Raw genomic sequence first — 24,692 nt, 5'->3', positions numbered from 1 at the left:
AATTTTCATGTTATAGGCTAGATAATTTGCAAAGTTAAGATCAGGTTTACACAAAAGCGTGTGGAGAAAAAATCATTTTCTTGTCGGCTTAGTCCCTTTATTAATCCGGGGTCACCACAGCGGAATAAACCACCAACTTATCCAGCAAGTTTTTACGCAGCAGATGCCCTTCCAGCCGCAACCCATCTCTGGGAAACATCCACACACACACTCATACACTATGGACAATTTAGCCTACCCAATTCACCTGTACCGCATGTCTTTGGACTGTGGGGGAAGCCGGAGCACCCAGAGGAAATCCATGTGAACGCAGGGAGAACATGCAAACTCCACACAGAAACACTATACTGCGCCACTGCTTCGCCATAGAGAAAAATATATACCTGGTGGAATATCTTAGTTTAAACGTCAGTTTCTACTTATTTTGAAGAACTTAGTTTGCGACTGAACTGAAGCGATCTTAACAGCAGGTTGTAGATCAAAAGCCAATCATGGCAAGAGAAGTCGATGTCCTGTGAGAGGCTGTAAAGTGATTACATTAAAAATGGCTGAAGGATTTTTACTGACAAATAAAGTAAAGCTAAATAAACTTCATAAAGATAAATGTTATGTTGGCTTAAGAATTCCTGACAAGATAGTCATAGTTTATATATAGATATATTGCTAGATAGATTGACTAATAAATAGATTTGCATTTCAGTGCACTTCATGATTTTGCCAAATACGATTCGATCCTGGATTAACATCTACATTGATTCTGGAACATCATTTTTGTTGGAAAATGTAATCCACACCTATTCCCTAAACACGACCATAACTGTGTATTATTCCCAAAATCAGAGGGGAATAGCTAGATAACAATCATGTAGAAGTGCATAAACCCAACCGTAAGCCTAAACTTAACATAAACTGTAAACGCATCCTTTAATGCTGATTGGCTGACTGGAATGTTGTTCCAGGATCAACATAAGTGTTAATCCAGGAACAGGTCCTACTTGGTGAAATCAGCATGATATTTAGTTGAAAACATGCTTTTTAGCACATCCTTAGCATGCTCTAGCACAGGGGTTCCCAAACTTTTCAGCCCGCGACCCCCAAAATAACAATGCCAGTGACTCGCGACCCCCAATATTCTCTGAGGTGGTTATAAATACAGAAACCTTGCATGCAATGACGCAGACACACCAATTAAATTTGTGTCAGTGCTTTAAATGTGCCAGAAAGTATAACCTGATGTTATAAAATCAAAATGCATCTGACGCTATTGCTGTCTTTAATACAATGTAATTACCCCAGAGGTCGCAATCCAATAGAACTAGTAACTATAAGCTACTATAGTAACTATATAGTATATAGTTACTATAAACGACTATTTTTATTTTCAGTATAGTTATGGATAAAATATGTGAATTCCTATGGTTTAATAAAAATAAATAAATAGATTTTTGAAAATCACCAGGCGACCCCCCTTCATTGCCCCGCGACCCCTCGGGGGGTCCCGACCCCCACTTTGAGAACCACTGCTCTAGCACAGAAGTTCTCAACTGGTTTGGCCATGGGACCCAAATTTTTACATGGTCATCAAGCCGTGACCCAAATTTTTAGTAACTACAATACAATTTTAGAAAATATAATTAATTTGTATTTATTTGTTAACATACACAAGTAGTGACAGATAAATCATAAGAAAATCACAAAGACTTACAAATAAACAATATTTAATTGGTGTCATTTAACAAAATGTATCAAATTATAGAAATATTAGAAAGTAAAAACGACAAATACTGTAAACAGTGGTTAGGGTAAGGAAAGGTTCAGTTACCCTGAACTGTTAATAAAACATGTTGTCTGGTTTCCAAATGTCAACTTAATTTCAAAAGGTTTCATGCTCTCTTGTGAGAGCACCTCACTACTGTCACACTGAGGCGTCAAGTCTTTTTTTTGTCGTCAACATAAGTAAATCCATACTTTACATATTCAGGGTCATACTTGCGCTTTGACATATTTGTTGCTATAATTAAATTAATTTTCACGTCAGACGGTAGGGTCGTCGTGCATGTATTTCAAAATAAAAGTCAAAATAAGTTTAAAAAAAATTTTTTGTTTTGTTTTTATCACACGCTAAGCGACCCACTAAAAATTACCCACCAGTTGAGAAACACTGCTCTAGCACATTGCCATCATGTTTTAACACATCACTAGCATAGATTAATAGCCTGCTTGCATGTTTTAGCTTAAGCTAAAATGCGAGCATGATTTATTTGCACATCAAACAATGCATCTTGCGTCATACGCATTGCTGTTATAGTTGCTAGCACACATGCTAATTAAATTAATTCTGACAAACAAAAAACATACTGTACCCCTGCAGAAAAATCCAGCTTAAACCAGCCTAGGCTGGTTGGCTGGTTTTAGCTGGTCGACCAGGCTGGTTTTAGAGGGGTTTTGGCCATTTCCAGCCTGGTCTTAGCTGGTCAGGCTGGAAACTGACCAGCTAAATCCAGCTTGACCAGCCTGGTTTAAGCTGGACATAGCTGGTTTTGGCTGGGCTTCCAGCCTGGCTAGGCTGGTCAAGCTGGTTTAAGCTGGTCATCTCCCAGCCTGACCAGGCTGAAAATGGCTGGAAACCAGCCTGGAAATGGCCAAATCCCCTCTAAAACCAGCCTGGCCTACCAGCTAAAACCAGCCAACCAGCCTAGGCTGGTTTAAGCTGTTTTTTTTTCAGTAGGGACATAGAGCAATTTATTGCTGAGCAAAAGTGTCTTCTAGTTGCTAACATGTTATAGCATATTCATGTTTTCGTAACGTATTAGGATGGCATTAGGCTATAAGCCAAAATCAAGTTTAGCTAATTGCTAACATGCAAAGGTCATTTATGTGTAAATCAGATAGTGTAGCCGGTTTGTGTATGCCTACAGAATAAATACATTCTGACAAATGCTAATGTCCCATGAGGGGCTAGTAAGAGTGGTGATTTCATTTAAAATGGATGAAGGATGTTCTCTTTCTTTGTGCTCTTCATTTTGATCATTGTACAATAACAAAGGTGTGGTTGAGAGCTGTGGCAACAGAATGATGTGCTGAGAGAATCTCCAGAGAAAACTCAGCAAACAATTTTGTGTTTAATAGAGGTCTAATAGACATCTAAACATAAACAGCTTGGCTAAAACAAGGCTAAACTTAGGCTGTCAGTGAAAATCTAATAGACATCAAAATATAACCCAAAACTATAGTCGTCAAATAGATTAGACAGACTTTATGTGTGTAGTCAGTGATATCTGTTCATTTGATGACTAGTCTAGTTTTGGCCTATTCTGGGTCATCTATTAAATTTTCACAGACAGCCCAAATTTAGCCTTTTTTAGCCAAGATGACTATGTTTAGACATCTATTTCACATCTATTAGACATCTTTTAAAAACAAAAAATGCTTGCTGGGAAGGGTCTGGCCGCAGACTGAGTGCACATGCATGCTTTTAATGTGTTCACCAAACCCGGCCACTAAACCCAACATCACCAGCTCCATTTAGTGCACGTGTCTGAGAGTGCAAGTCACACTATTGTCTCCAGAAAGTTTGGTTTCTGTTTAGGTGGCAGTCATGCATGAGGGATTGCCTCCATACTTGTATTTTAGGCTTATTAAAGTGTTTAAAGACACCTAATTCACTTAAAATTATGGAGTCAAACTGTGCTTTCCACTGTGATTTAAAGCTCATTCCTTTTCTTTTCAGCTTAGTCCCTTTATTAATCAGGAGGCGCCACAGCGGAATGAACCACCAACTTATCCAGCATATGTTTTACGCAGTGGATGCCCTTCTAGCTGCAACTCATCACTGGGAAACATCTATACACACTTATTCACCATGCACTACGAACAATTTAGCTTACCCAATTCACCTATAGCGCATGTCTTCGGACTTGTGGGGGAAACCGACGCACCCATGATTTAAATCTTTATGAGAATAACACTTTCAAGACCAAAGCTGCTGAAGAAGTGGGCACAAATGCACTCTATTGATAAACTACCTTTATTGATGATAAATAATTGTCATTTGAAATACTTTTGGTCTGGGTCAGGCTGAACAAAAAGAAATTCCTCCACTGGAACCGTTGATCCAGATTTCCAACAACTGTTTCTGCAAGTATACACCAGAACTGTTCCAAACTCCAGTGAAATCTCTGAAAATAATAAAAAAGGTGATTTTATGTGATAAACAAGAGCATTAATGTATAGTTAGCCATTCATTGTTGTAAAATGCAAACTGACTGATTAGTTTTGTATCAGATGGTTACTTATTTTGACATAATTACTCCCTGACTGTACATTTCACTGTATTTCATGGCTCCTAACACAAATTTGTTAATATTAACTTTTAGTTTGTTAATATTAACTTTTAGGTTCAAGCTCCTCTCACATTTTATAAGAAAAAAATATCCTAAAAAGTATGATAATGGCTTGTATTAAGAATATTTTAAACATTCCTTACCTGAATTTGTGTCTGCACTACCTAGCAAACTGACCAATGCAGGCATGAGCTGAAATTCAAACACTCTCAGACTTCCACAGTGACTGCAGGACGGCACCATTTGACTAGCATTACAAGGTGGCTTCATAATAAATAGAGGTGATCCGTTCCAACTGTATCTGTAAGGCAAGACGTATCACATTTGATTAAAACTGAGTAAATATTAAAATACTAGATATAAAGAATCTCAACTTTTTGCAAACCAGAAGACACTGTGATATTCACACAGAACTCACTTTAAATATGCTCTGCATGGACACTACGTTCTAAATAAAAAATATTACAGCCTTTATTTTTAAGTCTACAGTAGGTTCCATTTCATTTTGGATTGGCCATAACGGAAAAACTGATTTTGGGTTTGGGAATGGAGTCAGTATTGAACACCTTGAACAATACACTAACAAAAAGAATCAGTTATGAATCTTTGAAGGAATCATTTGGATTTGAATCAGACAACACAGCTCACATCGTGTTTTTTCCTGCTGTTGAACATGCTAGCATGCTAATGAGACAAATTCGGACAAAAACGCATAGAAAATATATACTTTTAGTTTAAAATGAATCTTTTTGTAATTACAAATAAGGTCAAACTAAATAAACTTTATTAAGATAAACGTTATGTTGGTTTGAGAATTCCTGATAAGATAGTCATAAGTATGTTTAACACTATATTAGCGGTTAAAATAAATTAATTAAATAAACTAAATAGCCAGACAGATAGACTGACAAATAGATACATATATGCATTTTAGTATCCTATCTAATTTATAATGTTTTAGCACATACTTAGCATGTTCTAGCACAATGCTAACAGGTTTTAACACATTACTAGGATATATAAATAGCCTGCTTGCATGTTTTAGCAAGTTAAGCTAAAATGCTAATGCGATTTACTTGCACATCAGTCTTCCGCCATACTCATTGCTGTTGTATAAGCTACCACACATAATAATAAGATGAATTCTGAAAAAAAACATACTATATATGAAAACGGTGAGCACTTTATTGCGGAGCAAAAACATTTTCTAGAAGCTAACATGCTTTAGCGCATTCCTTGCATGTTTTGATAACCTATTAGGATGGCAATCTAAGCCATAAGCAAGTTGCTAACATGCAAAGGTAATTTTTTTTTGTTTATTGGATAGTGTAGCTCATAGGTTTCAAACTCAATTCCTTGAGGGTCGCAGCTGTGCACAGTTTTGCTCCAACCCTAATCAAACACACTTAAGCTGCATTTACAATGCAGATCTTGATGGTCAATTCCCATTTTGTGACTGTATGATTTTTTTGCAGACCTGCTTACATCATCTTTTAAAAGTGACTCGTATCCGATCATCTGCATTTACACAGCACACAGCAAAAGCGCACTGACCAGGAAGAAAAGATTAGGCACTGACTAACTGTAAAGTCTAGATCAGATATGCGGCCGGCCGAAAGTGCAATATGCACATTAATAAAGCAGCATTTTTTTTGACACTGTATAACAATAATTAATATTTTTACAGTACTGTGAGGGTTGGGTTTAGGGCTGGGGTTGGAGTTGGCGTTAAAAATACATTTTATTGGGTAATTTAATAGATAACATAACTAATACTCGGTACAACTACAGTTTTTACATAACTGTGATGGTTGGGTTTAGGGTTGGGGTGGGGGTAGACGTTAATAAAATACAACAAATGAGAAATTTAATAAATAATAGAAGTAATTCGCGTTAACTTCCGGCCGCAAACGTATCAGCTCTAGCAACAACCCTGACTAACAGCTAATAATAAGAGCGCGCTCTTTTCTCTATTTCCTGTATTTATTTATTGTTCATGGGGTTTAATTTTTTTTATTCTTTTTGATCAGTTGCTCTTTTACTATAATTTATGGCAGAAATGTTCTCATTTGGCCATTTTCTTTTAATCTAGTACTTTTTAAACCAGTAGGCATCTTTATGTAATGTCCATGGCGTGATTTATGCATGGGATGTATGCAACAGTTTTATTAGTGGCGGATGTTACGCTCTTGCTCTCTCTCGTTAAAATGCATAAATATGTGTGCTATATGGCAATATAAAAGTGTATTTCGTCCTTGTGTATGAGATTTAAGATTTGGGACTTTGCTGAAGTCTGCTCTGATGAAAGTGTCAGAATTGAAGTCATTCGCTATGGTTTTAATGACGCGCGACTCGGATTGACAAGTGAAAATCCGATCTACCTGCCTACACTGCAGACGCGGATCCGATTCATATCGGATAAATTTCCACATAAGAACAATGCCTGAATCTGATTTGAGTAAATCGGAATCCATGTGATTTTTTCCTGCTTACATGCACTTAGGCCATATCCGATCTGTGCCACATGAGTGAAAAAAATCGAATTGAGTCCCTTGAACCATGAAGTGTAAATGCAGCCTTAAACACCTTGATTAGTTGGATAAGGTGTATTTGAATAAAGTTGGAGCAAAACTGTGCAGAGCTGCGGCTCTCCAGGAATTGAGTTTGAGACCTTTGGTGTGGCTGGTTTGTGTGAATGTCTACAGAATTATCGTCAGTCTGGAGCTTCTTTGAACAACATAGCAAGCAAGACAAATGCAAATGTAATCAATCACCGTAACACTTGTTCAGGGCAAAGAGAGATTTTCTTCATGAAACCGGTGAACGTGTCATCTCCATGTTTGGCTGTGCCTTTCTCATATTCCTCCCGAGCTTCACCACTTTCACAACTATAAGTAAATAAGTAAAATGTATGTTTAAGAGAATGTAGTATATATAATTTTATCATATAGTGCAGAATTGATCTTCTTCTTTTCTTTTATTTTAAAGATTCCTGACATTAAAGAAACCCTGAGGGTGCTGTCAAACCTGTAGATTAATTTTCTTCCAAAACAGGGATTAAATTTGTTTTTATTTTTAGTATGGTAATCTTTAACATGGCAAAGTTTCTAAATGAACCAAAATGGTAAAAAAAAAAGTTTCCACAGTTTATTTCCAGCATTTTTCTCACAGCTGTAATACGTCATTGATTTATGAGGATCCTAATAAGGCAATCGCGTTACAAACAAAAAAGACACACTTCAGCTTTGAATAGTGGCACCCACATATATAAAAATCAGTGAGTATGTTTACATGGATACCAATAATCCGATAAGACAATACTCTGATTAGTAGTCCACCATCTCCGACTACAGTCATAATTTAACTAAATAGAAATCAAATGAAGACATGTGGAGTATGCTTATTTTAGTCAAATTATTGAGGTGCAATACAGATAGTAAACACTGCAATCAAACTATTACCGTCGTGTAGGATTTTCGCCACATTTTGCGACAGAGTAGTGTTTACACACATAGCCGAGACAGTGAAGTACCACTGAAGAGTTTTTTTTTGTTTGTTTTTTTTACAAACGACATCCTCTTCCTGTAGTTCATACTCGCATCCAATATCTCATTTGTCACGGGGGGCATGCATGAAATGTTCTTGAATGAAAGTGTAAGTGCTAAACTGCAATTAAATTCGACAAATTAAAAATGAAACACCCAAAATTACATGAAACTCAGAAGAAAATGTGAATAGTGTGATGATGCAATGATGTTAATCGTATTATGTGCTATAATATGTAAAAGGGAATCATGAAAGTAACATTCGAAAAGCAAATCATGTAAACTTCTTAATCATATTATTGTCTTATTCAGATTAAATTCCACATGAATGGAAACTGCGACCGTTATTTTTTCAGAGAATTGGAATTTTAAATGAGCAAAGAGTGGGCGTGGCTAATTTTTTTTTCTACTGCGAGCTGATTGGATGTAGAAAAGTAGGCATTTCATTCAGAAAGATTGAGAAAAGGGTTTGGTTAAAACTAACAGACACCTCCTGCTAACCATTTCTGTTTGTTGAAAAACTGACAGTTGGAGGGGCGTGGTTAAATATGTTAGCCACGCCCAATTCCTAAAATATGCTTAATCTGACAATTTACCTAAAAAAACTGGAAGTGCATTTTCAGATTTCCAAACTTTTTTGGATTAGTTTTGATTTCTTGGGGACTTTAAGGCAAAACATTTGATTACTGATGTCTATATAAACGTAGTCAGTGACTCATTTCAATTGTACAGGAACGTAAAAACATTTCTCATAAATGTTTATGATGGTTCGAGTCCCGACTGAGTCAGTTGGTATTTCTGTGTGGAGTTTGCATGTTCTCCCCATATTGGCGTAGGTTTCCTCCGGGTGCTCTGTTTTCCCCCTGAGTCCAAAGACATGAGCTATAGGTAAATTGGATAAACTAAATTGGCCGTAGAGTATGAGTGTGTCTGAGTGTGTATGGTTGTTTCTCGGTACTGGGTTGCAGCTGAAAGGGCATCCACTGTGTAAAGCATATGCTGGATAGGGTAGTCATTTTTTTTGCTGTGGCGACCCCTGATGAATAAAGGGACTAAGCCGAAGGGAAAGGAATGAGGAATACAATAAGACTAAAATATGGAAATATATCAGAAGGTAACTTTAGCCAATAATAATTTTATCAATTAAATAACTATTTTAGCTACGGATAATCAGCACTTATTTGCCCACATTTAGGTGTGTTAAGTTAAAATCAGTTTAAATTAGAATAGATAACTTTGATTTGATAATAATAATAATAACAAATGCCAGGTTCCAAAACAAAGATCTAGGTTTGAAAGCACCCTCAGAAAAATCTAAACTCACCTTTGAATCTCTTCCACACTCACTCTCTCCCTTTCCTCGTATTCTCTAAGCAGTTCATTTTCATGATCCATATCTTGAAATCCATCCAAGTCTGTTTCCTCCATGACACTTATGTAGAACGGCTTGAAAACAGGCACATTGTCTGATTGAGGAGCACTCTGATGATCCACACCACCGTCAATGCAGAGCTCCTGAAGCTTGCTGCTGACATCATTTCCTTCACCAACACTGTCTATTGGTTTTTCTACAGCACTGATGGCCACCTCATCGTCCATCCCCCAATCATCAGCTTCATCGCACCAGTCTGTCCGGGACATTGTAGGTTCTGCACACTGTGTGGTTTTGTGGTCTTGTCTTTCTTTGATGTCGTCCTCCAAACACTGAGAGCGCAGGACAATCCAACTAGGTATGCAGAGATTAAAATTAGAGAGAAAATTTGCCTACAGTTTGCCGAGTTCAGACTGCATGATTTTCAAAGTAGTCGTGTCACAGATGTGTTCACACTGCATGACTATCTGGGCTAGAGTCTTGTCGCTGCTTTGTTTACACTGCAAGATGGATCGGCGACAGGGGCTTTCACATTGGATGACTTTACAATAGAAAGAATCCCTGACAACTTCGTCCAAACTACGTCTCACAGGCAAAAACACGTAGTATATCTTTTGCTATTAGGCTAACTACATAACAAGAAAAAAGCCTTTAATGGGGTAGCAGGACCGGAGTGGGACTCCTTTTCAGCCCTGGAGTTTCAAGCATTAGACCGGCCCACCTCAGTTTACGACGTAACGCAACATGCTGACCACTGGACCACAATGGCGCTGATACACTTGAGTGGCCGGAATGATAGTTGCATCATCATTACCCTGCAGGCGGCATTTTGCTCATGGGCTGCGAGACAATAAATAAGAAGAGCGGAGCTGCGGCAAAATAATGAATAAAAAGAGTGAGGCTATGGTCAAATAAATAAATAAATGGAAAAAAAAGTGTGACTGCTGAGAGTGCAAGCAGCTAGAAACACCGGCCCTCACGGCCAAAAAACAGCCCGGCCCACTGGGAACTCTCCCGGTCCTCCCGATTGGCCAATCCGGGTCTGTGGGGTAGCAAAATGTACATAATTGCTCACCTGGGTTTGAAAGCAATAAGCAATTTCTCCTCAACCTAACTGTTTTAACTTTCTGTATAAAACGTCAAACAGACACAAACAGTTTGCTCCTGTCAAACCTCCACTAGTTTTTCCTCCATTTCTTGAGTCCAAATAAACCGAAAATGAGCACTTTTCACTTCTCCCACAGCCTCACGCTGGCCTTCAGATACACACACACACACACACACACACTAGTGAATCCTGCTCTCTAATTGGCTGTAGGTGATCGCCGATGTAATTTTCAGTCAAAACTCTTTCACACGGCATGATTTGAATCGCAGACAGCTCCAGATATTTAGCACGCCAAATATCTCACAGGCATCGGCGACTCATTCTTCATAGTTCATACTGTGTGATTGTCACTCACATATATGAGCACCGATTTGCCTGTGATTTCAGGCATTTGTCGCCGATTTCTCAAAACCTCAAGTCAGAATCGGGGCTAAAATCATGCAGTTTGAACTCGGCATAAGAGACTAATGTCCTGTGAGAGTAAATGTCCTGTGAGAGACTAGAATTAGTATTGTCCTTTAAGAGAATAGCATTAGCATGGTCCTGTGAGAGATTAGTAATGTCCTGTAAGAGAATAGTAATGTCTTGTGAGAGACTAGCATTGTCCTGTGAGAAATTAGCATTGTCCTGTGAGAGAATAGTGTTAGCATTGTCCTGTACGAGAGTAACGATGTCCTGTGAGAGACTAGACTAGCATTGTCCTGTGAGAGAATAGCATTGTCCTGTATAAGACTAGCGATGTCCTGTGAGAGACTAGACTAGCAATATCCTATGAGAGACTAGCAATGTCCTGTGAGAGACTAGCATTTTCCTGTATGAGACTAGCGATGTCCTGTGAGACACTAGACTAGCATTGACCTGTGGGAGACTAGCAATGTCCTGTGAGAGACTAGACAAGCAATGTCCTGTGAGAGACTAGACTAGCAATGTCCTGTGAGAGACTAGACTAGCATTGTCCTGTGAGAGACTAGCAATGTCCTGTGAGAGACTAGCATTTTCCTGTATGAGACTAGCGATGTCCTGTGAGAGACTAGACTAGCATTGACCTGTGGGAGACTAGCAATGTCCTGTGAGAGACTAGACAAGCAATGTCCTGTGAGAGACTAGACTAGCAATGTCCTGTGAGAGACTAGACTAGCATTGTCCTGTGAGAGACTAGACTAGCATTGACCTGTGGGTGACTAGCAATGTCCTGTGAGAGACTAGACAAGCAATGTCCTGTGAGAGACTAGACTAGCATTGTCCTGTGAGAGACTATCGATGTCCTGTTAGAGACTAGCATTGTCCTGTATGAGAGTAGGGATGTCCTATGAGAGTCTAGACAAGCATTGTCCTGTGAGAGACTAGCATTGCCCTGTATGAGACAAGCGATGTCCTGTGAGAACTAGACTAGCAATATCCTGTGAGAGACTAGACTAGCATTGTCCTGTGAGAGACTAGACTAGCAATATCCAGTGAAAGACTAGACTAGTAATGTCCTGTGAGAGACTAGAGCTGCGTCTCAAATGGCACACTATACACTATGCACTCATGCACTATGTACTTATGCACTTACACACTCAACAGCATAGTATATGTATGTAGTGTTGTCCCAAATGGCACACTATTGTTTTTTTACTAAGAGGAATTTAAAACCGTTTCCCTGAAATTTGACGGTTGCTAAATCAGTGAAATAAATGACCAAAATATTAAATTATACCTGTCATGAGTATAACCGCATTTACCATCGGGAGGCGCTATAATCACTTTCGTGAGAGAATTTTGCTTTTTCAATCCAAAATAAAAAAAGTTGTCCAACATGTGCGCCCGATAGCTTCTTCCGCTACATAAAAACCTGCGGTCGGTGAGTGAGTGAAGTGTTCATAATTACACACTTCATTTTACCAGCTGAATGAGTACATCATCCGGGTAATTAAAGTGCACTTATTATTTTTTGAGTTTTCAGTGTAAACGCACTACTTACACTATTAATACTACAAACTAGCATAAAATAGTGCATAAGTATGCGATTTGGGATGCAGCTAAGCATTGTCCTGTATGAGACTAGCGATGTCCTGTGAGAGACTACACTAACATTGTCCTGTGAGAGAATAGCATTATCTTGTATGAGACTAACAATGTCCTGTGAGAGACTAGACTAGCATTGTCCTGTATGAAACTATTTTAAGCCTATATCTAACTAACATACTGGGGGCGGTAATCTGGTCAGAATATCTAGAAAATATTTCTAGAAATAATTGTGAAAACAAAACAAACGTGACTGTTAAATAATCTCTTACGGTATTCTGAAATAACAGAATGCTACCTTTCTGATTTCCCATAGCATTGTGGACTGGTGCAGGCAAAGACATTGATGGTTCTGTGGTAAGGAGACGCCGCAAGAGGGCAGTAGACCTGCACAACGTGAGACAGGCCTCTCTGACACAAACTGCATGAGGGATATTGGAGAGTGATAATTGGAAGCAGGTCCTGTGAAGACAGAATTCAGCAAATCATATAAAACAGCGAGAGTGACATTTTATGACTGTATTATTAAATAATATTGCATCACCATTCATCATAAAAAGAAACAGCACATTTATTCTGATCCCCAAGAAATCAAAACTAACCATATGATTTTGTTAGCTCACATTGCTAGTTTTTTATTCATTTGTGCATGTCATTAAGAAAAGAAATGTTTGCCATTCTAAGCTTTAATTAAAGTCTGAAAATGCACTTCCTGTTTTTTCCCCAGTTAAATTGTCAGATTACGTCTATTTTAGTAAATGGGCGTGGCTAACATACTTAATTACACAGCTCCAACTGTCAATTTTGACAACCAACAGAAATTTTGAGGCGGAGGTGTCGGTTGTAATAACTCTCCCAAAACCCTTTCCCTGATCTTTTTGAATAAAGTGCCTACTTGACTACATCCAATCGGCTTGCATTAGAAAAAAAAACAAGCCACGTCCACTGTTGTGTCATTTAATATTCCATTTCTCTAGGAATTGCGTCACATTACGGAAAAAATAATGATTGCAGCTTCCGGTTCATGGGGACTTTCATTAGTTGTGCTCAAGTGTTTGCACACCTGGCAGACATTTTGCAACGGCTAGGGCGCACATTCATGAGCACTGTGCGCTTATGTAAACCCCAAATATCCATTTGCAACTTCTTGTGTTTAAAGCTAACTCTGGGGTAATACATCAAACACTATACTGACATTGAGGAGATGAAACTATTGAATAAAGTCATTGGGCTCTATTGTAATGATCTAGGCACCACAGTCAATAGTGGTCTATTTCAGTTCCTCAAAATAGCAAAATGCCAACAATACACCTTAACACACCTCCTTTATGGACCGGCTTACCCATGAGTCCGCAAAGTGGCGCAAATGGATTTGCTATTTAAACAACGTGGCACAAAACGTAAAAATTACTGTTGCACTGGTCTGAAAATAGCAACAAGTTGCCCAAAACTTGTCTTGCACTGGGTGTATGATAGAGCCCACTATGTTAGGGACTGAATTATTTGTGACGTGATATAACTGACTTATGTTGCAAATGTTGGTCAGATTTTAATCTAATCTGCAATTATTTAGTGTTATTTTATGTGAATCGTGGATATTACACGAGCACTGATTAGCGTAAAGCATTGGTTTGCAACAGGGAGCATGATTGGTTTCCATAACCAAGAATAACATGATTGTTGGTACAAGCTGGAAATGTGATTGGCTGTCATAACCAGAATATTTTGATTCTTAGTAGCAGCTCAAAACGTGTTTGTCTGCTATAATCAAGAATATCCCCAGGTCCTCCAACCACAGGGGTGGCCAACCCTGTTCCTGGAGAGCCACCTTCCTGCAGATTTCAGTTGCAACCCATATCAAACACACCTGCCTGTAATTGTCACGTGGTGTTCAGGTCCTAATTAATTGGTTCAGGTGTGTCTGATATGGGTAGCAATTGAAATGTGCAGGAAGGTGGCTCTCCAGGAACAGGGTTGGCCACCCCTGTCTTACCATATTGCTGTACAATAATGTTGATACTTAAGGCTGATTTACACTTCTGCATCATGCGCAATCATATGCTCCGGCGCAGCCTTCACGTGGTCGCATAGCCCTCATTGTGACTGACGCCGATGCTGACGCGCATCTCTTATAAAATGTAACTACACGATGCAATGATGCAAACTGTAAGTTCTGTGATTGGTCTGCTTGGTCGCTATAACCAGTGTGGGCTGGACTGTGAGCCGCGCAAACTCGTTGGAGCGATTGTTTACAAGTGTCGAGTCCTGTGAAGAAGCTCCAGATGGAAACTTTTGTTTTGTGTTTACCTTACGATTAAAGTTGGTGCACACTCGCCAGCTTCCGCCTCTGAATGAGCGAGTTATAGCTACTTGTACATTAAAGTAGCGTTTCGAAAAAAAATGCTCAGCACAGAGGAACATAAAAACCTACTGCCAGCTAGCGTTTCGCAAGTGTTATTGTAGAGCAAGACAAACAGCACGCAGAAGAATAAATGCACGACTAGGTAGGCAGGTCCAGTGAGTTACGCCGGTCACTTGACACAGAAGTATAAATCAGCCTTAATGAGGGAAACAGACATTGTTAAGGAATAAAAATACAGTATATTTGAACAGGGTCATTACGTTTTGAGAGTAATGCATGCAAACCTTTGTGCACAACTCAGTTAAAATTATATTTAAAAGGAAAAAAGTAATACTATATTGTATAAAAATATTACATTATCGTTCACACTTTAATACTATTCACACTGTTAACTAATGGCATATTACCTGTCTATTAATAAAAAAGTAATATATTTTCAAAAAAGTATGACCTTATGCTACATCAATAATCTTACCCAATACCTAAACCAAACTACTACACTGTAAAAAAAATGCAGGGTTCCACGCAATTCATTTATGTTGGCCCAACACAAAACGATTAAGTTAACTTAACACTTTTAACAAATTTATGAGAATCGAACATAAAAAATAGGTTGCTCCAATGAAATCGCAAGAATTGTGTTGTTTCAGCTCATTTTAATTAAGTAGTTTAAACAAGTAAAACAATATTTTTTGTGTAACTTACCTTAATAACTATTAATAAGCAGCATATTAGTAGTTTATTGAGCTAAAAACAATAGCGTTTTCAATAGTGAAAATATGAATCATCACCAGGAACTGTTTGATGGCTATAAATAACCTGTGTTATCTACATGCTGGTAAATTAACAGCCAACATTACTATTAAACTATTTCTTTAGCCTGTGTAATATAATCTTTATATATCTGATTACCTAAATAAAGTACCCAAAACAAATTCCTTGTGTGTGTGAAGCACACTTGGCAATAAAAACTGTTTCTGATTCAAAAGTGCGGTTCAAAAGAATCGAGCCAGCCAGGAGTCGAACCTAGAATCTTCTGATCCGTAGTCAGACGCGTTATCCATTGCGCCACTGGCCCGTTGGAAGACTACAATGTTTATACGAAAACTGACCTTAGCGTTCAAACGTCTTCACAATACATATTAAACTAATTTACCATAATTATGCAAGAAATATGAAATCACCTCGCTTTAAAACAATTCAAGAATGTTTTCAGTTCAAGTTGTTAGTATTACTCGAGCGTAATATAACTAGTTAGCCATAGTTAGCCAACTAGCTAGCGACAGATAGCCTACTTTTAAGTATTTTCCCCTGATAATTACGTAAACAATCAAATGAATTTAATTTCGCTCAATTGTCAAGCATATTTCAGTATACTCACGGATTTTGGTAACACCAAATAGCCACGTAACGTTAAGTTAGCTGTCAAGCGAAGTTTAGCTTTCCTTAGTTAGCATAGAGCATGGGTTGAAAACAAATGACATTCCCTTTAACGTTACCGGTCTGTCTCCAATTTTGTTGGTGCAGTAGGATGCGTTTTTCTTCTTGTCAATCGCTCCATCGCATATTCCTATAAGAACTGTCTCGTGTATTGATGTCGCCATGCTTATGAGCAGAAATCATCAGTCGAGTGTGCTCTCTCAACACGTGGAGACTTCAGTCAACACTCAATGCCTTTTAGTGAATCCTTTTTATTTATTAAAATTAAAACATGTTTTCGAATCATTTCTGAAGTAAGTCGATTGAAATGTGTTAATAATAATAATAATCAGCGTTAATGTAAACACAAAACTTTTTGTTTTAAACGTCTGTAGTTGTATGCACGTAATATATCCGACGACTTATTATCTGAAATACAATGTCTTTATACGACTTATAAATCTGGGCTTTTTGATTTCATTGTAAAAGTAAAATTCCTAAGTTGCAATAAATAATTGTTCATCGGGCCAGTGGCGCAATGGATAACGCGTCTGACTACGGATCAGAAGATTCTAGGTTCGACTCCTGGCTGGCTCGATTCTTTTGAACTCAAATTCTCGAGTCGTTTGCCCTGTACGTTATCATTAAAGGCTATGATCGATTCTTTTGATTCGCATAGTGATCCCACATATTTTTAAGGTCACAAACGCAACAAGTAAATTTTCATGATCACATTATTAAACACTTTTGATTTTTTTTATTTGTTTCTCTTCCTGTTAGCTTCGCGAAATAAAACTATTTAAATTGTTTATTAAACGCTCATTTGAGCAAAACACAAGCTTACCTTAAGCGTTTGAAATACCAATTTCAAAGTTAAGAGTGGAGGTCTACTGCCCTCTTGTGGAGTTTACATTAAAATCAGAACTGTAAATTATGTCTAAATCTGTGACAGAGTAGTCAACAAAATGTGTCAAAATATTACAAAATATTCAAACCTTAAAGTTAATATTGTTTGTAAAATGCTCATATATTAAAAAAGGACAGAGAACTGCTCATTTTCTTAAATATTATGTATTGTAGTTCTCCCATGGACAATGGGGGGGAGAGTATGTTCATGAAATCACGTAGTTGCAAGGAGGACTCGACAGGGGTCAGTGTTCACTTGCGTAATTTTGAAAGAAACCTGAAAGTTATTGGTCATCATGTCTACCATGACCACTGACTATATATGTTTGATACTGAAAATTATAAATGTTCAATGAATTATTGCTGTACCATTTTAGCTCAACCTTAGCAACATATTTAACACAACACTTTTACGTTTAGTGCAGGCTATTATAATTATTTTTGTAAGCTGAAGCGTTTTTTTATTATTTTCAATTCCTAAAAATGAACAGTGCATAAACGACATTAATATAAATATTTTAAGGCTTTTTTAAACACCTTGCATGCATGGATCCATATTGAACCTTTACATTGTGTCCTGAATCCAAGAGCTTCTCTATCAGAGAAAAAGTCAATGGTCACACTTTACAATAAGGTTTCTTTACAATCTTATTGTTTCTTAAGATTGTTTTAACCTGTCTCTTTGTGTGCTTTGTTCTATATAATGTGCTGTGTGTTCTCATTTCTTTGCTGGTTCATTCCATGTGAGCTTGTCTTGTATCCTTGCCTTGCATCTTTACTAAGCTTTTGGTCTTGCCTGTTCTACTTCACTTGTCTACGTGTTGTTTGTTTGTAGCTACTACTTTTTGTTTGTTTCTAGTGTTTACTTAATTTTGTGTTCTAATCTTTATTTTACTTTTATCCTTAGAACCATTGTTCCATTTTCTGTCAGTCCCAGTCTTCTCAGTAGTTAGTGATTAACAGTTTTATTGATTCTCAGGCAGGTTTCAGCGCGGAATACAGAATACAACTCTGAAAAGAATCAACATTTTGCCCTATTAACAGACCCAACTCAAACTAATCCCTAACTAAATCTTTAAGGTCCCGGCTTGGCTATCATTAAATACAATTAAGGCCTCTATCTTATATAATGAAGAAAAATATTAAAATAAAATACAATTAAAATAAAATAAACGAATGGGTAAGTTCAGTCAATAACATATCAAATTTACACTGTCGACATCAGTATATTTCTCATACATTTATTACTATTCCATTTCCAAACTGTTTAAGTACTTGGACCATTTTTTAAAGTATAGGTTTAGCTTGTCCATTTGCTTATAAGACATTTTTTCAAATGCGGCCACTCTAGCAAGTTCTACTGCCCATTCTTGGAAGGAAGGGGCCTCCTCTGATTTCCAGCTCCTAAGAATTATTTGTCTGCCAATCAATAAACTGGTTTGGACCCAAAATGTTATGTTTTTTTAATGTTTATCTCGTTGTCTGTCCAACTACCTAGTATAAACAGTCTAGGACAGGGGTCACCAATCTTGGTCCTGGAGGGCCGGTGTCCCTGCAGGGTTTAGCTCCAACTTGCCTCAACACACCTGCCTGGATGTTTCAAGTATACCTAGCCATAGATATATTCACTAGATGTCGCCTGGCCTATTGTTGTCTATTGGACGGAATGCGTCAATAGCGCCGCCATCTTGCTACAGGGTAGCGCTCCTTTGAAATGCGGGACTAAGGTACAGTGGAGGACTGTGGCCATCCAAAGCCAGAGATATACATATATACACATGTATCTATGATCGGGAGTTTTCCTGGATGTTAGTATGTAATTTTTTTTTTTTCTAATTACGAAAATTATAATTTTACATCACTTTTCTACATCGATGGATCAGTGATCGCACGGGCATTCCTGACAAAAAGCTTGTGTTTGTGTGTTCGGAAATGTACTATTCACCCTCCCTGTTAAATTTGGTCTAATAATGTCCTGAAACACAGCTCCTCTCCTGCTTTCACTTCTCATATTGACGGAGGGAGAGATTTGTTTGTGAATGAATCCCCCGAACGACTCTTTCACTAACGTTAACCGACAATAATACAATTTTCTGGCAGCGCAGCATCTCGTTGTCATATTTCTTTTGCATTGTTTGCTGATTTTATTCAACAAAACTAGCATAAGCTGAGTGTTTAGTGCGAGTTGGAGCTTCTTTCTTCGTTTCTAAATGCTACCTCCTAAGATCTGTCTCCCCTGAAAAGTTGTTTGTGATGTTTTGTGTATGGTCTGGGGGGTCCAATTTTGCTATACGAAAGTGTAGTGACAAATAAAGGCTTGATTGATTGATTGATTCTTTGTCTTATGGTGAATGCAGTAAGTGACTATTATCATCAATAACGTTACCTGTTTAGCACAAAAGTTCATAACATACAAAAACGTAAAAAACTAAATCTTACCTATGAAATGTTCTGCCTTTGTGCTTTGTTTTCTTTGTTTGCTCGTTTCTACACCCGTAGACAGCGCTAAAGTCCTGCATCTTCACGTAATAACACTGTCTTGACTAGTGCGGTTGAATGACATTTGTCCTGGGAGCACTGTAGCAATGTGGCGGCGCTATTGACGCATGCTCAGGGTCCCTATGCGATATCTAGTGTATATATCTATGATACCTAGCAAGACCTTGATTAGCTTTTTCAGGTGTGTTTGATTAGGGTTGGAGCTAAAATGTGCAGGACACCGGCCCTCCAGGAACAAGTTTGGTGACCACTGGTCTAGGACATAGTGAAATGCGAAAGTCTAAAACTAAGCAAATGTGTTCATGAACTCTTTTCCAGAAATCCTAAATTTTTGTACAAGACCATAGAGCATGAACTAAATCACAATTCTCGATCTTACATCTCCAACAATAAGGTGTATTTTTTAACTCAAGCTTAACCCAAGCTTAAGCAGTCTGAAAGGAGTCCAGTAGAAACGCTGCTTTTAGAAAGCCGTGCTTTGGCATCCCTAGATGCTGTTTTAACATTCTTTAAAATTCCATGCCATTCTTCATCATCAACTGTCAGATTCAGATCTCTCTCCCATATTTTCTTAAGGGCCTGTGAAGTTCCATCACCGAGATTTTGAATCAACCAGGATGGATACTTCATGACCCTTTCCATATATTGAAAATATCATACAGTGAGCATCTGCTGACACAGGAAGCTGTGTTATAGAACCAAAGATACAGAGTAAATACAGAGTAAATGTCTTAACTGTAAATATCGGAAAAACTGGGATCTAGGTATGTTATACTGCTGTTGTAAATGTTCAAATGATGTCAAACTAACATTTTCAGAAAGATCTCCTAGAGGCACAGACTCACAGACGCGAAATCTTTAGCCATATTATCTTTAAATGTGAAATAATCGGATGATTTTTCACCTTTCCATCCAGTTTAGTGGACAAGCTCTGTAAAAGCCCGATTGGAGGCAAGGCAGACTGCTCTATCTTGTACCAAGTACCAAGACTAAAAGCATAATAATAATAATACAATGCATTAGGCAGACCTTCTTAGTAGTTGATTATTAGTTGTTGTTTGATTTGATTAATTACTCTCTTTAAGATTCTCGAAGTTTTTATTTCAGTTTTGTTTTATCAGATTGCTCGAGTCAGTCGTTCTCTCTTCTAGTATTTATATTTTTATTTTATTTCAGATTTAGTTTTATTTTATTGTATATTATTGCTACCTGGTTGCTGTCCTGTCTTGTGTCTTATAATTTTCCTAACCTGTGTCTTGACCTCCCTGTTCTGCCAGTCTGGAGTTTACGTGGCCTGCTCCAGGATCTAGCTCTGGTTTTGACCACTGTTGCTCCTACTCCTGGCTGGCTGTTCATTTTACTACCATCTTGCCACTACCACTGGCTTCCCTATGGTGTTGCCCCTATTGTTTGGACCTTGTCATCCCCTTGTGTGTCTACTTGTGCCTTATTCTGTCAATAAACCCCTTTTGTATAGTTCATTGCTGCAACTGGGTCCGTTTTCTTGCAATCACACTTGACAGCTGCTCTGTATGAATGCAGAAGGAAGATTGCTGGAGAGAGTGCGTTCTAGACATGAACACGCTGATGTGAGACGTCTACTTTAGCCAATCCGAACATTCAGACACATTCATTTCTGCACGGTTTATGAAAACAAACGCCTTTGAATGTTTCTCCAGACACATTTAGCTGCTGGATGTTAGTGAGATAATGTTTCTATGTTACTCTTAATGTCAACTGCGTACTGCGGATCAACTTCTGATAGACGGATGTTTGTTTACCTTGAAGCTCTGCTTCAGTTGCTTGACACGTGTGCACGTGAAGGAGCCGGTGTGCACCATATTATGAACATCTCGACATGTGAAAGTGTTCCTCCATATGTTTTCACATAAGTTGCTCACAATACTTATCCATGCACAGAATTTATAATGTTGTCAAATGTGTAAACATTTAGCCACAGTTCGCGATTCTGGCTTCGGGTGTCTCACGAAGCAGCTGCATGAATGCTACAGCTTTCAATAAAAGTAAAAACATCAATAAATGGCTGACTCCTTCTGTTTATAAATACAAGCGCTGCCGTTAATGGGTAATTTCTGGTTAATAATGTCAGAATTTAGCAGTATTTTGGGATGGATGTGTGAATGCGATTTTCTGGAAAAATTCTGGAACATCCTTGCCTGTGTGAACAGCGATTTTTATGAATTTATTGGTAAAGTTGTTCTGGAAATTCTCCGGATATTTACAGGTATCACTCTGTGAAAGGGGCTATTATATAGATCAGGGGTGCTCAAACTTATATACATGAAGGGTCAAAATCCAAATATCATTGAGAGCTGCTGGCCAAAGATAAATATAACAAACTTTATTACATCAAAGTCATTATGTGTAATTTCTAATTTATTTTATAGTATTACAAAATAACTAGAAAACACTACTTTAAATGATATTAACTGAGTGTGTATGGATGTTTCCCAGAGATGGGTTGCGGCTGGAAGGGCATCTGCTGTGTAAAACAGTGCTGGATGAGTTGGCGGTTCATTCTGCTGTGGCGACCCCGGAGTAATAAAGGGACTAAGCCAAAAAGAAAATGAATAAATGAATGAAAGCATTAGCCGCTCTCCCTCTTTTCTCAGATGGGATGGTGAGTCAAACCAAAGGTTACCAAGGGCCAACTTTGGCCTTAGTTTGGGCGTCATTAGCCGCATTTCCACTGTCGGGCCAGTGCAAGCCAGGGCTTTTATTGGGCCGGGCCAATCGCCCGGGACGTTGATCAGTGAGAATGAAATCATGTTGCGTTTCTAGTGATGGGTTAGTAGCTCGCAGTGCGTCACGCAAACCCCGAGCCCAGAACGTCCCCCGAATCATACGTCACACAACCCGCCCACTTCAGCGGGAACTGTTGGCATCGTGGATCGAGTGGTCTCGGCACAAACGGAGGGACCCAGCACAGTGAGCGCACCCATCCATAATATAAAACCACAGAAATACACCCTTAATAACTCAGTGGAAAATGTATTTTATAACATCCTCATTTAGATAGATGCTGTCAAACATTTAGCCCAAATGCTCTGGAGAGACCTGAAACATATTAATTTTTCCCAATTAGGCCCCGGAAGTGACAGTGGAAACGCGACTGGCCTTGGCTCGCCCTGGCTCACTCGCTTTAGGCGTGATAGTGGAAACTAGATCTAGATGTAGTAATCTAGATCTATCTATTGAAATGTCTATATGGTTTAAATGACAAATGCTTTGTTCTAAATCTCGGTTCTTTTGAACTTCTCGAGTCGTTTTGCATCCCTCCATACAAACACCTCATAACAAACAGTTTAGGCCCAATCCCAATTCTACCCCTTCTTGCCACTAGCTCTAGCACTAACTCTTCTTTTTACATTTTTGTTATATATCTATATCTATATATGGGCAATTCTTTAACTACGGGCACTTTCAGCCTTGTAAAGTTGAATAAAAAAACTCAGTGTAACACAGCCTCATAAGTTTAAACAATTTGTCTAGATTTAAGATCTGTAAGAGGACAAACTTGGATATGAAGAGAAATTGTTCATCTTTAACATGTTTTCTGTCGTGAAAAGAACAAATGTCATATACACCACATCTCAATATACAGCTTTTATTTCAAAATTAAATAAATTATGGCTGTCAAACATTGTCCAAGATAATTCTTGTATCATCTTTCCACAATATACACATTAATTATACATTTGTCAATGAAATAAATTAGTCCCTTAGGACTAAACGCTGAATTGTACACCTGTTATACTCTAAAATGTAATATTAATTTGGTTAAGAGCTTATTAGAAAATAAATAAACTGAATTTGTTTACTAAATACAGCATAAACTCATAAATTGTGAATTCATTTTTAATGTGTGATAAAAACTTTTACAATATTTAAAAAAAATGTGTGTGATGATGGAAATGACAGTGGTGAAAGTGAAATTTCTACAGTTTATTGTGAAAAAATGAAAGATAGCTTTACTGATTAGCTTTAAATTAATTTTGTTTGGTTTTTAAAAACATCTTTGAAGGTGCAGCCAACCTGATCTCACGAGAAAACGTAAGCATTTTACATTTTGCCACTTTAGTGGCTAATTTGTACGAATTCGTACAAGCTCAGTCGTACGAAATTGTAAAATTTTAAATAGGAGGCGTGGCATGTAACTCCACCCCTAAACCCAACCGTCATTGGGGGATGAGCAAATCATACTAAATAGTACGAATTAGATTGTACGAATTTATACAAATTAATCAAAAAGTTACGAATTGCCGTGAGATTGTGTTGGTGCAGCATGTTTGGAAATGACGTAGAATAAATGTATTTCCTTATCAAGCAATATTTACCTTGATTTTTCTTCATGTGTTGTTGATTAAAATGTAAATTCACTTCATCTTGAACATGTTCTCAGATGACATAATTCATTTTCATAGAAACCACCTAAGTTATCTTTCACACAAACTTTTTTTAAAAGCGATATTACAGCGTTGTGGTAGAAATGACACTGATACTGTGCGACAGCTATATTTTGTATAAAAATAATATTGATAATAATCACATTAATAACTATAAAATATTTAAATTATTTCACTAGTGCTTAATTAAGATACATGAATAGACAGCAAAAAAAATAATATTTTAAAATGTTATTTTCATTGTTGACGTTTAAAACTCTGGGTGTGCGGCAAGGTGAAAACAGTGATTTTGACACCTAAAAGGAGGTTGAATAATATGAAAAAATATAATAGAAAGCTAGTAATTTTTTAAAAAGTAAGTTTTATTATTAGTTTGACAAAGAAAAAGGAATTTGAGCAAAATTATATATTTTTTGGTCAAATTTTTAAATGATCAAAGGACATAAAAGGGCCCGTAGATGAAGAATTACCCATACATCTGAAAGCTTTATTTTCTTGATGTTTTTATCTTCTTGAACTTTTGAACAAAGATGAGTTTCATTTCAGTCAAAGTCCAACAAACACACCCGGGTTTTAATGTTGACCCAGATATAAACCTTCGACTACATTTATAGGTGTGTCATGTATATTTACTCACTGCAATGCTAGTCTATGTAACGTAAGGGACGATGTGAAACGACTCGAGAATCAAAGTTCAAAAGAGT

At 37.7% G+C, this 24,692-nt stretch overlaps 1 protein-coding gene and 2 non-coding genes across 8 annotated transcripts; 1 reads left to right on the top strand and 2 right to left on the bottom strand.

Moving 5' to 3' along the window:
* Positions 1-4,011: 4,011 nt before the first annotated feature.
* Positions 4,012-16,406, bottom strand: pdcd2l (programmed cell death 2-like). 6 transcript variants are annotated; one of them, XM_073941851.1, is made up of 6 exons: positions 15,443-16,406; positions 12,674-12,837; positions 9,213-9,614; positions 7,118-7,231; positions 4,487-4,644; positions 4,012-4,178 (listed from the first exon to the last, which is right to left on the bottom strand). In XM_073941851.1, exons 3-6 carry the CDS (start codon positions 9,527-9,529, stop codon positions 4,048-4,050), a joined length of 720 nt encoding a protein of 239 aa, XP_073797952.1. In that variant the 5' UTR covers positions 9,530-9,614; positions 12,674-12,837; positions 15,443-16,406; the 3' UTR covers positions 4,012-4,047.
* trnar-acg (transfer RNA arginine (anticodon ACG)) lies at positions 15,743-15,815 on the bottom strand. The gene has a single exon. It is a non-coding gene; the product is annotated as a tRNA-Arg (tRNA).
* A 274-nt stretch (positions 16,407-16,680) lies between the features above and the next one.
* Positions 16,681-16,753, top strand: trnar-acg (transfer RNA arginine (anticodon ACG)). Its single transcript has one exon. It is a non-coding gene; the product is annotated as a tRNA-Arg (tRNA).
* The last annotated feature ends 7,939 nt before the right edge of the window (positions 16,754-24,692 follow it).

The sequence above is a fragment of the Danio rerio genome, chromosome 25 (genome assembly GCF_049306965.1).
Source record: "Danio rerio strain Tuebingen ecotype United States chromosome 25, GRCz12tu, whole genome shotgun sequence".
Lineage (NCBI taxonomy): Eukaryota > Metazoa > Chordata > Actinopteri > Cypriniformes > Danionidae > Danio > Danio rerio.
The sequence above is the reverse complement of the archived record's forward strand: the minus strand, read 5'-3'. Positions and strand labels throughout refer to the sequence as shown.